At 48.4% G+C, this 13,127-nt stretch overlaps 1 protein-coding gene across 1 annotated transcript; it reads right to left on the bottom strand.

The window, feature by feature from the left end:
• Positions 1–2,910: 2,910 nt before the first annotated feature.
• On the bottom strand, positions 2,911–3,951 carry LOC142045944 (olfactory receptor 14A16-like). Its single transcript, XM_075060872.1, has one exon. The coding sequence runs from the start codon at positions 3,949–3,951 to the stop codon at positions 2,911–2,913; it is 1,041 nt and encodes a 346-aa protein (XP_074916973.1).
• Positions 3,952–13,127: the final 9,176 nt, after the last annotated feature.

Raw genomic sequence — 13,127 nt, 5'->3', positions numbered from 1 at the left:
TCACAGATTTTAATGTATTTATTCTAACAACATCTGTGGGGTAGAGAAGGACAGTTATCCCCACATTTCAGATGAGGAACTGAGACATAGAAAGGCAGATTTTAAAAGTTATTTACTTTCTATGGGAGTTAGGTTCCTAAGCTGCACAGACATCTTTGTAAATTTCACTAGGCACTGCTCTGCATCATTAGGAACCTAAACACCTTTGTAAATCTGGCCACAGAGATTAAGAGTAAGAAGAAGAGTAAAAATACCTAAAGATGTAGATAGGCACCTAATCAGATTTTCAAAAGTATCTATGAACCTCACGCCCATTAAAATCAATAGATTTTTCAAAAGTACTTAGTCTCCTTCCATTGATTTCTTGGGCTCTTCTGAAAACCTGATCAGGTGACTATTTACTTCTTTAGGTGCCTAAATATCTTTTAAAATCTCAATATAAGTGACTTGGATAAAAACTCTGTGCCAGAGCAGAGAACTGATCCAGGGTCTCCCAAGTTACTGTTCTAACCACTGGATTATCCCATCTCCCAGTGAGGGTGGTGATGATGATGGAAGTTGGAGAAGCAGGAGGAAGACACAATCCTGGAAACTGACTAACGAGGGCTGTTTGCAGTGTTGTTGTACTCGTGTCAGTCCCAGGATATTAAAGAGACTAGGTGGGTGGGATAATATCTTTTATTGGACCAACTTCAATGATTTACAATACCTGAGGATCTAGCGTATTGTCTTCAGCTGTATTGCCAGTGTTACCATTAACAGAACTCCAGTAAACTGCAGACCTTTGTAGCCTGGCCAATTATTGTAACTCTAGAATTTTATTTATTGTCACATGTTCTTCCTTAGGTGGCTACACAGATAACTATTGTTGAGTATGGTACTCATAAGACCCACAGATAGAGATAAGAGATTTACTCAACAGCCAGATTAATGTAATCAGACAATAAAAACATACAAATAGCGAAATGACCATCAGGATTGGTGGCATACTAACATACTCCTAACACTCAAGGAAAACAAAGATAGAAGAAATCAGTCGGTGGAGCACATCAGAAGGAAGGTCCTGCTTCAGTCTACACTGTCTCGGGGAGCTGGCACACCCAAGTTCCAGACAAATATTCAGATCTTCTATACCCTTATCTTATTCCATCCACCCATATCTGTGGCCATATTTGACTCTTTCCATGACTGCACTGAAGTCTGGACCTGCCCTTTCTCCATGTGTGGTATTCCAGGTGACCATAATTATACTTCTGATGGCAATATAAGCTATTTGCGTCAATTAGTTGCTGAGAACAGCAATACTTAATTACCTTCTCAAATCAGGGACTAGATGACTAAATACCTTTATAAATCTGGGCCCTAACTTGATTAGGCACTTTTTAAAATCCTGCTAGGTTCCTATCTGCCTCTTTAGGCACCACTGAAAATCTGGCCCATATGCAATTTTGAAAACATTGCTATAGGTCTGCTAGTTTGGAAGCTGTAGTAAAACCACAAATTTCTTTCTGTGTTTCAGCTCCTAGAGGGGGACAGACACATCTTCAGCCAGTAAGTTAAGCAAATATATGGAGAAGTTGGGGGGGTATATGAATAGTTGGTGGATGAAGCAATGGAGGATCTTAAGAAACTCCAACCAGTTCAGATTGCTGCAGCCCTTCTTCTTAGCCACACTGTGCACCTCAAGCACATAAACCTGTCCTACACTCTCAGTGTTGCTTATCCATAGAATAGTGAATTGGCGCTGAGGTCTTGGTCCTTATGTTCAAGTCGCTCAGTGGCTAAAAGATGTCCTGAAGCTCCAGAATGAGAACGGTGATTGACAACTGCAAGGAACATGGGGGACAATGGGTGCAAAGGGGTGGGGATATAGGGGGGAATGGGGCTATGGAGAGGCAGAGGGAACTGTGGGGTTCAGTGGGGCTATATGGAGAAGGCTATAAGGGCAGGGAGAGCTGACAGGTGAGTGGACATGAGGAATGATTATATGGACTATAGGGAGATATGTGGGTGCTGAGTCATATTATAGAAGAATATGGGGTTGTGAGTAGAGCTATAGGGAAACAGGGACACAAACTTGTCTGGTGTGGTGAGCCAGTCTATGGGGACATGGGTGTGTGTGAGGAGGGTTATGAGGGGCACAGGAATACTTAGAAAAAGAGAGACCCATTAAATAAACAGATCTACACAGGTCCAGGGTGTTTTACTGTTCTACTCAGGTCAGGTTACACGCTTAGTACAGTGTGGATTGACGTGAGTAAATACATAAGTATTTGGCACAATAAAGGCCGGTAGGTCCACATTATACACAAAGAGCATCTGCTTACAGAGTGTTAACCTTTATTTTAACACTAAGGACAAAATTAGAGGCTGCATTAGAGATCCCAGTGCATGTGTGTGTGTGTCTCCTTAACAGTCTTCACCTACTCAGCACAAGAGGTCTGTAGCTGGGAATAAGCATTTATCTGCATGTGAAGCTACAGTGCACAGAGAACAAGTCAGCCGTACCGATGAAAGCTGCATCCCCCAGAGTTTGCAAGTATCGGGTGAAGCATTTCATACACTGATAGGCGTTAGGCGCAAATTCACCACCATTTCATTTATGCAATGAAATGGTCTCCATTTCTGCTGGTGGCTGTTTAGAGCTTTACCATTTCCCATCCTTTTGTGGTGTTTATTATTTGGTCTCATCTCTTTTACATTTTTCCCACTGGGGAGTTTACAGAGTTCTGACGTCTTATCCATAACATTAAAAGAAAGCCAGGACAGAAACAGAAAATGGGAGAATGGATGATGATAATAAGACCTTGCTCTTATGCAGCATTTTTCACTGAGGGCTCTCAAAACACTTTGTGGAGAAGGTCAGTATCATTATTCCCATTTTAAAGGTGAGGAAACAGAGGCACAGGGTCATCCACCAATAGAGCCAGGGATAGAACGCAGGTTTGCTGACTCCCATACCAGTGTTCTGGCTACTAGGCCACACTGGCAGAATAAGATGTCTTCAGAAAGGGTGTTCATTGCTTTCTTCTGAAGGAGACTATTCCTTAAAACTCTTCCAAGAGCCATTTTTATCTCCTGGCTTCTCAAGCTATAGATGATGGGATTAATCAATGGGGGCACCACAGAATAAAACACAGCCACCAGGTACGGTTTGAATGCAGAAACAGAAGTTGGCATCATGTATGAAAAGATTCCAATACCAAGAAATAACATGACAACTGTGAGGTGAGGCAGGCAGGTGGAGAAAGCTTTGTGATGCCCCTCCACCGAAGGGATTTTTAGCACAGCAGAGAAAATATTAATATAAGACATGGTTATGAAAGCAAAACAGCATAAAGCTACACATACACCAAATGCAATCAGGACAGTCTCACCGATGTTAGGATGGGAGCAAGACAGTTTCAGTAATGGGGGAATATCGCAAAAGAACTGGTTGATAAGGGACCCAAAGAAGGGTAGTGAAAATGTGCTAGCAGTGTTCAAAGTAGAATAGACACCACCACCCAGCCATGATCCACATGTTAGCTTGCAGCATGCTGTCTTGTTCACAATTACTGTATAATTCAGAGGGTTGCAGATGGCAATGTAAAGGTCATAAGTCATAATGGTGAGGAACAAAAGCTCTGTCTCTATGAATGAAAGAAATAAAAACCATTGTGCTACACATCCTGGGAAAGAAATAGCCCAGCTGTTCATGAGGGAGTTTATGAAGGACATGGGGATGGTGACTGAAATGAAGCAAATATCCAAGAAGGATAGGTTTTTCAGGAAGAAGTACATGGGAGTGCGCAGGTGGTGGTCAAGACTTATGGTTGTGATGATGAGAACATTCCCCATAAGAGCAGCTAGGTAAATAGTCAGAAAGACCACAAAGTGTAAAATCTGCAGCTTCGGATTCCTGGAGACTCCCTTGAGAAAGAATTCACTCACAGTAGTTTGATTGTCCATGTCCTTCCTGGAGCCAGTCTGCAGAGAAAGAGAGAAAGAAAACTTTTAAAAAGATTAAAAACTGACTTCATGGAATCTATTTGCTTAACTTTATAATATCTTTACACCTCACACATCATTTTGATGTGTGATGAAGATATGATTGTCAAGTATCAGAGGGGTAGCCGTAGTAGTCTGGATCTGTAAAAGCAGCAAAGAATCCTGTGGCACCTTATAGGCTAACAGACGTTTTGGAGCATGAGCTTTCGTGGGTGAATACCCACTTCGTCGGATATGATTACAGACAGACAGACAGACAGAGACTAGGTAGGTGAGGTAACATCTTTTAACGGACCAATTTGTGTTGGTGGAAGCTACAAGCTTTCAAGCTTCACAGAGTTCTTCTTCAGGTGTGGGGAAGGAAAGCAGAGTGTCTGAGGTAAATACAAGTTGAGACAGATTGTTAAGCATAAGGGGTAAACACAAGTTTTGGGAAACCACTTAAAATGAAGTGGGCAATTGAGGATTAGGCTGTCTTGGCCTTCAAACAACCCCTCCCCCCCTCATCAAGCTCATCATAGGAAGCAAGTTCGCCACAGACCAGGACACACCAACTTAAAGCAGCACCAGACCCTGCCAGAATAACAGATACAAAACCTGAAAACTTATCCCCACTGCTACAATGATCAATATTCCCCACAACACACCTTTCAAGATTCATGGGTCCTATACATACCTATCACAACATATGGTGTACCTCATCCAGTGCATCAAATGTCCAAACAACAACTATATGGATGAACCAAACAATTACAATGCTTTTGATTGAACTCACACAGAAAAATGATAAAGGATAAAACCCAAGAGTGAACTCTTTTCACAAAACAATCACTCCATTTCTGAGCTGTCAGTCCTCACCCTCAAAAAAACCCTGCATGACGCCTTAAAAAGGAGAGCCTGAGAACTTAAATGCATAACTCTGCTTGACACTAAAAAAACATGGACACCACAGAAACACTGGTTTTATGGCTTATTATAACAATTTGTAACACATCCTACTGCCTGCTAATTCTTAATTGCCAACTCAATTTTAAGTGGTCTCCTGTAGCATGTGTGAACTCCTTACACCTAAAAATCTGTCCTAGCTTGGATTTAGCTCAGACACTCTGCTTTTCTTACCCACACTTGAAGAAGAGCTCTCTGAAGCTCGAAAACTTGTACCTGCCATCAACACAAGTTGGTCCAATAAAAGATATTGCCTCACCCAACTCATCTCTCTCATATGTTGGGACCAACATGACTATAACACCACTGAAAACAGATAGACAGAGAGATAGACAGAGCATGGAATAGAACTCACTCCCACATGCCATAATAGTAGCTAGTGTCCTCATTATATTCACCCAAAATGCAAAGTTTGACCTAATTTAAGAGCAATATTGACTAGATGATCCAGTCATGCAAGGTGCTGACTAGTGCTGCTTGGAAAAACAAGGACACATTTGGAAAACATTTCGGGAGAGGGGGATGTTTCCTCTTGTTCACTAAAAAATGTTTTGATGTAACTTTTTTCAACCAGCTCTGGTGCTCAGCCTTTCCTAAAAGGTGATGAGCTTGGAATCTGTCTATCTAATTGTATAATTTCATTAAATCACTAGGTATTATGGTGATGCTCTGCATAGTATTAAAGCCTAGAGATGTACTCAAAGCCACAAAAAAGATTTAGATATCCAAATACCATGAATTTTAATTGGGAATTGGACATCCAAATACTTCAGGGAGATGTGAAAACCACAGCCAGAAATGGGGAGAGACACAGAGAGAGAGAGAGAGAGAGAGGGAAAAGAGGAAATGACAGAGAGAGAGAGGCAGAAAGACAGACAGACAGTGATAGGAATATAGGGACAGAGGAATTGCCATACTGGATCAGACCATTAATCAATCTAACCCAGTATCCTTTCTCCAACAGTGGCCAGTAACAACTGCTTCTTAAGAAGGTGCAAGACAGAGAGACTATCACATGCATTTAGACAATAATCTAGGTAAGTAGATAGATAGATAAGCTCTTTATTAACGCAGTGATTGTTCAAAAAATATACCATATCAGATAGATTAGCAGCAGCATCTAGACAATTAACAAGAGTAACAGAAGGAGTTCTAACAGGAATTAGAACTGTACAGAAATAAGATAAAGCCATTGGACAGAATGAGAAAATCACAAGCTCAAAAAGAGAATGAGGATTCACTCATTCCATATTTATGTGAGTGTAAACGAAGTGAATTTCTGAGAGTTGATGCACACTTTTGTTCCACAAGAGGTGAGACTAGATGATCACCATGGTCCCTTCTGACCTTGGAATCTGTGAATTGATAAACTTCAAAATCTTACTGTCCCACAGAGACCCCTTCTTGCTCACTCAGACACCCCTGTGTAAGTCACTGATCACACACCCACATCTCACACATCCACACAAACCCCAACTGTTCTCTAGCTTTATGGTGCTATGTAAAGAAGCTGATGGCAGCCAATCTGAAAATCAGAAAGATGTGCTTGTGTGTCTTTCGTTGAGTGGCTGTGGGAACAAACACGTAAGTTATTCAGCTGTAGAGTCCATGGAGCATACCTGGGATGGAAGACGCATAATCTCCCTGATTCTTCACTGGTGCAGACTGCCTAGGTTGCTAAAAGGAGACTTATTAATACAATGTGTGCTTTAAAAGGCCTTGGGGAAAGGTCCCTGAGGTCCCATCATGGGATGTGTGATGCTTACAGGAGGCAAAATCAGAGCTCTGTTTATTTTTCATATTATCTTAACTATGCACAGAAATGACAATGAGAGAAACATCAGGCCAAACTAACTCCTGGAGGACATACAGTGATTTCAGTGGTTTCAAAGTAGTAGCTGCGTTAGTCTGTATCAGCAAAAATGAGGAATCCTTGTGGCATCTTAGAGACTAACAAATTTATTTGGGCATAAGCTTTCGTGGGCTCGAACCCACTTCATTAGATGCATAGAGTGAAAAATACAGTAAGCAGTTTATATATTGCAGCACATGAAAAGATGGGAGTTGCTTTACTAAGTGGAGGGTCAGTGCTAATGAGGCCCATTCAATTAAGGTGGAAGTGGCTTATTCTGAACAGTTGACAAGAAGGGGTGAATATCAAGAGAGGGAAAATTACTTTTGTAGTCCTAACTAAGCCAATGCAATCAAGGTGGATGTCGTCCATTTCCAACACGCTTTCTTGTCAACTGTCCTTAGTGCCGCTAGTCTCTAAGGTGCCTGTGGTGCGGCTTTACCATGGTTCGTCCCTCAGCGGGGCCATGGGGTATCCCACCACCTCGCTACACACGCCCCCCTCAAGGTTGGCTCCCATCCATCGGGGTCAGACTCGTCCAGTTCTCCCAGGTGGGACAAGAAGTCCGCGTTGGCATGGTCCTTACCGGTCCTATGGCGGACAGTAAAAGCATATGGCTGTAGTGCCAGATACCACCGCATGAGCCGCATATTATTATTTTTCATTTGAGCTAACCACCGAAGCGTGGCGTGGTTGGTGACTAGTATGAAGGGGGCCCCCAGGACGCAATACCTCAGGGCATCACAGGCCCACTTTACCGCCAAGGCCTCCTTCTCTATTATGGAGTAGTGCTGTTCTCTCGGAAATAATTTCCCACTTAGGTATATTACTGGGCGTTTCTCTCCATCCACCTCCTGGGACAGGACCGCTCTTAATCCCACCTCTGAGGCATCTATTTGGAGGACAAACCCTCGGGAAAAGTCAGGACTGTACAGGACGGGTTCGTGGCAGAGGCAGTCTTTGAGGGCCCAGAAGGCACGGTCACACTCTGGGTTCCACTCCACCCATTGGGGACTGGTTTTAGTCAAGAGTCCCGTTAAAAGGGCTGCAATGGAGGTGAAATCGAGGATGAATCTCTGGTAGTAGCCTGCAAGTCCGAGGAATTGGCGTACCTGAAGTTTCGTATGGAGGGGTGGGCATGCCGCTAGGGCTTGGATCTTTCCCATAATGAGTCTCACTTGTCCCCTTCCAATAGTGTACCCCAGGTAGGTGGTCTCCTGCCACCCGATCCGGCACTTCTTTGGATTGGCAGTTAATCCTGCGGCTCGTAGGGACCGCAGGACCACCGCTACTCACTCCAAGTGGTTCTCGCAATGGTCGTTATAAATGGCAACATTGTCCAGGTACGCGGCCGCGTACTCTTGATGAGGACGAAGGAGATGATCCATGAGCCCCTGGAATGTTGCAGGGGCACCATGGAGACTGAAGGACATCCGAGTGAACTGGTAGAGGCCCGAGGTCATAGTAAATGCGGTCTTTTCCTGCGACGCAGGGTCGAGGGGGATTTGCCAGTATCCTTTGCTTAGGTTGAGGGTCGTGAGGAAGCGAGCCTTGCCTAAACGATCCAGCAGCTCATCTACCCGTGGCATCGGGTATGTGTCAAATTTTGAGATAGAATTGACACAGCAGAAATTGATGCAGAAGCGCTGGGTGCTGTCCAGTTTGGGAACCAGGAACATGGGGCTGCGCCATTCACTTTGCAATAGTCAATAACGCCCAGCTCTAGCATTGCCCGGACTTCCTCCTTGATGACCTGCCGCATCCGATATGGTAAGGGCCTAGTTGACTCTCGGATCACCACCCCTGGCTCCATCTGAATGGTATGGTACTCGAGGGTCGTGTAGCCCAACTGGGCGGTGAATGTCCTATGGAATGCCTGCAGGAGGCATCCGGTCTGTTTTCGTTGCTTCTCAATTAATGATTCTCCGAGCTGAGGTGTCGTGGGATCTTCCATCGGGGTAACCCGGATCCCTAACTCAGGCTTTGGTGGACAGGAATTAATTAGGAGGCCTTCTCATTCTCGCCAGAGTTTCAGGAGATTGATATGGTACCGCTGGCTTTTCATCTGGTGGTCGGGCTGGTTAATCTCACAGGTGACCAGCCTGACCTTCCGAATCACCTCATATGACCCCTGCCACTGGGCCAGTAGTTTTGATTCATTGGAGGGCAAGAGAAGCAGCACCCAGTCGCTGGGTTGGAACACATGAACTCAGGCCTCCTGGTTATGTCTGGGCCTGAGCTTCCTCCGCTGCCTTCAAATTCTCTCAAGCTAGAATTCCAGCTTGTGTGAGACACCCCTGAAGCTGGAGGACATACTGCAGAAGGCCCTGAGATGGCGATGGGTTCTGCTTCCAGGTCTCCCTCATAAGGCCCAGGAGTCCCCTCGAATGCCGGCCATACAATAGCTCGAAGGGGGAGAATTTGGTGGAGGCTTGGGGTACTTCACAGACAGCCAGGAGCAACGGTGGGATCAACTGGTCCCATCGACGCAGGTCTTCGGGGGAGAACTTGTGCAGCATGTCTTTCAGGGTGTGGTTCAACCGCTCCACCAGGCCGTCGGTTTGTAGGTGGCACACGGAGGTGCGCAGCTGCTTAATCCCAAGGAGTTTGCACACCTGCCGCAGAAGCCGAGAGGTAAAATTGATACCCTAGTCAGTAAAGATCTCCCAGGGCAGGCCCACACTGGCAAAGACCTTGACCAGTTCATCTGAAATGGTCCTGGCGGTGATGCTCCAGAGCGCGACAGTTTCGGGGAAGTGGGTAGCATAGTCCACGATGACCAGGATTTATAGAAACCCAGCCCAACTTCTCGGGAGGGGTCCCACCAAATCCATCGCCACCCGCTCAAACGGTGTCTCCACAATGAGCATGGGTATTAGGGGGGCCGGGGCTGTCCGTGAGGGAGCAGCCAGCTGGCACTCTGGAAAGAAGCTACAATAGTCCCGCACCTCCTGGTGCACCCCGGACCAGAAAAACTGGGACAGAATTCGGGCGAGGGTCTTTTCCTGGCCCAAGTGCCCGGCCGCTGAGACGTCGTGAGCAAGCCTCATCACTGCTCATTGGTGGCACCGAGGCACCAGCAGTTGTGTCTGGACTTCCCCGGTGCTGGAATCTTGATCCACCCGATAGAGGCGGTCACGTCATAGCCATACCTTGGCCCAAGCCGGATCACTCAGAGTGCCGTCTACCGCCACCAGCTGCTCATACGCCTGACCAAGGGTGGAGTCCCCCCTCTGGTCCCGGCAGAAGTCTGTGTCAATTTCGGGGACATCTGTAGACGTTAGTGGGGGGTCTTCTGACGCATCTTCCTGGCTCCCAGGTCCCGCCTCTTCGGCCTCCTCTGCGGGGCCCTCGCGGCAGTCCCCTTCCAAGGCCGGGGTGACTTTGGGGCTTTCCTGCACATGCGACCCTAGGATGGCCAGGAACTCCAGCTAGTCCCACCCCAAGATCACAGGGTAGGCAAGTCGTGGGTCCAGGCCGACCACCATGGTTCGGGTGACTCCATCTACGGTAAGTGGGACTCGGGCACTGGCGTAAGGTCGAATGTCACCATGTATGCATTGCAACTGGATGGTTCCCAGCTGAGGGTCTTCCGAAAGCCTAGGCTTTGGCAGCCTAGCATCTGACCACAGCCGGAGTCAACCAGGGCCTGTGTCTGGCAGTTCCCAACAACTACGGGCACGGAGACTTTGGCAGCCTGCGGCGATCAGGCACAGTTTTCTCCAGTGCAGACATGCCCAAAGCTGCAGTCCATTTCAGTGCAGTCCCGTTGGAGGTGCCCCTGCTTCCCACAGGAGAAACAGGACCTGATTTCGGATCGTCTGGGGCAGGTCAAACCGCCCTTCTGGCTCGTAGGGGGACTCCGTGGGGCGCGGCCAGTCCCAGTCTCGGGATCCGAAGGAGTTTGCTGATAGGGACCCTCGGGACGTCTAAACCGGGGCTCCTGACTCCGTGGGGGTGCCGGGGTTCGACCCAGGGGCTCACCTGTCTTTCAGGGCTGGGGAGCTCGAGCCCTGGAGAGTGACTGCGCGTAACCAGCCCAACAGGGTTGCCGCTGCAAGGAGGTTCTTCATGAGGGTGATGGTGGCTGCTATCGTTGGGGGCTGGTGACAGAGGACCCAAGCCCTTCCCTGCGATGGGAGGATGTGGAGGAACTGCTCCAAGATGATTTGCTCAGTGAGCTCTTCTGGGTTCAATGTGTCGGGCTGTAGCCACCGCTTACACAGGTCTCTCAGCTCCTGAGCCACCAATCGGGGTCGAGTGCCCACGTTGTAGGACAGTCCCCAGAACCGCTGCTGGAAGGTTTCTGGACTGACGTCTAAGGCATCTAAGATCGCCGCCTTCACCCAGGTATAGTCCCATACATGCTCCATGGATAACCCCCGGTACACAGCTTGAGCCTTCCCCGTCAAGTATGGGGCCAGGAGGGTGGCCCACTGGTTGGGGGCCCACCTGGAAACATGTACCACCCTTTTGAAAGTCACCAAAAAGGCTTCAGGGTCATCCAGCGGGCCCATCTTGGTCAGTCTTATGGGTGGGGTTAGTCGAGGAACCCTGTCCGTGCCTCCCGGCTGGAGCTCTGTGAGCCGGGGCAGTACCGTCACTAGCTGCTGCAAACATTGTCTCTGGAACTCTTGGTTCTGTACCATCAGGTTCTGGATCAGCTGCTGCTGCTGTGCTCCCAGCTGCTCGACAAGCTGTTGTTGCTGTTGGAACTGGGTGGCCTGCTGCTGCAGCTGGGCCGCCTGCTGTCGCTCCTGGCTCTCCGTCAGGCATGTGAAGAGCTTGGTGAAATCCATGTCTCCTGTGGGGATCGCTCTCCCCCAGACCCTTTCTCACAGGCGTCAAGGGCTCGTGCCCAAATTCTGGGCAGAGTCCCCACTTCTGGTACCACATGTGGTGCGGCTTTGCCGCAGTTCGTCCCTCTGGGGGCTGCGGGGTATCCCACCGCCTCACTCTAGTTTGCCGGCCGTCGACCCTGCAGTCATGGGAAGTAATGTACCCTCGGATTGGGGCTCAGGCCCTTGGAGCGGGGGCTGAGTCAATAGTCAAATGGTGGCCCAGGCCCTAGGTCAGGGTGGGGCCGCAAACAACCAGTCAGCAACTCAGGCACTTAGGCAGGGGCTGAGTCAGCAGTTCAAATTGCAGCCCAGGCCCTAGGTCAGGATGGGGCAGCAAGCAAACAGTCAGGCACTCAGGCCTTTCAGCAGGGGCTGAGTCACTAGTTCAAATAGCAGCCTAGGTCCTAGGTCAGGGTGGGACAGCAAGCAAATAGTCAAGGACTCAGGCCTTTAAACAGAGGCTGAGTCAATAGTTCACATAGCAGGAGGTCCTAGGCTCTCCAGGCCAGGGAAAAGGGGGAGTATGCCACCCAAGAAGTGGGTGACAGGGGGGATGCAGGCCCTCCCTCTCCACTGCGTCCCAGCCCGGGGCCCTAGCAGAGGCAGAAACTCGCTGTTGTCAGTGGGGATCCTGTCCGCAACACACTGACATAGGCTTTGGCAGTGTTGCAGCCAGACTGGAGTCGGCTGCCCCCAGGCTACTTCCACACTCCCCTTCATAGGGTACCTGAGTCGTGGTAGCGTCACCAGCGGTCTCAAACACCATCGGTTCCTCTGGGTAAGTAGCAGATGGTAGGCTCGGCTCCTCCTCGGGGTAGCGGGCAAGAGGCAGACACGGCTCCTCCTCGGGTTAGCGGGCAAGAGGCAGGCTCGGTTCCTCTGGGTAAGTAGCAGATGGTAGGCTCGGCTCCTCCTCGGGGTAGCGGGCAAGAGGCAGACACGGCTCCTCCTCGGGTTAGCGGGCAAGAGGCAGGCTCGGCTCCTCCTCGGGGTAGCGGGCAAGAGGCAGGCTCGGCTCCTCCTCGTGGAGGTTGAAGTGGGATAGTCTCGGCCAGTCCTCCTCGGGGTAACAAGCGCGGGGTAAGCTCGGCCAGTCCTCCTCAGGGTAATGAGCACGGGGTAGGCACAGGACCCAGTGACTCCGCCCACGTGGGTGTTAGGGGAGCTCCATCCCTCGGCGGGGCTATGGAGTATCCCACCGCCTCACGACAGTGCCACAAGGACTCCTCGTTGTTTTGCTGATTTCAGTGCCTTACCCTTGAATGGTGCCACTGTGAAACAGATTATATGTGTTTGAATGAACAGATAGGAAGTTTGAAGTGAATATTTTCTTGGAGTGTTTTGGAAGAGGTAGAAAGGTGAAGGTCAAACAGAGGTGGGTAGACAAGAGAAATTTAGTACTAAATTTAGTACTAATTATCAATAGCAGATCTGTAATGTTAATGCATGAGTGAGAAGAGAATCAGCCCTTGGAAACAGTGACCATAATGTAATTAAAT

Source organism: Chelonoidis abingdonii, chromosome 25 (assembly GCF_003597395.2).
Source record: "Chelonoidis abingdonii isolate Lonesome George chromosome 25, CheloAbing_2.0, whole genome shotgun sequence".
Lineage (NCBI taxonomy): Eukaryota > Metazoa > Chordata > Testudines > Testudinidae > Chelonoidis > Chelonoidis abingdonii.
The sequence above is the reverse complement of the archived record's forward strand: the minus strand, read 5'-3'. Positions and strand labels throughout refer to the sequence as shown.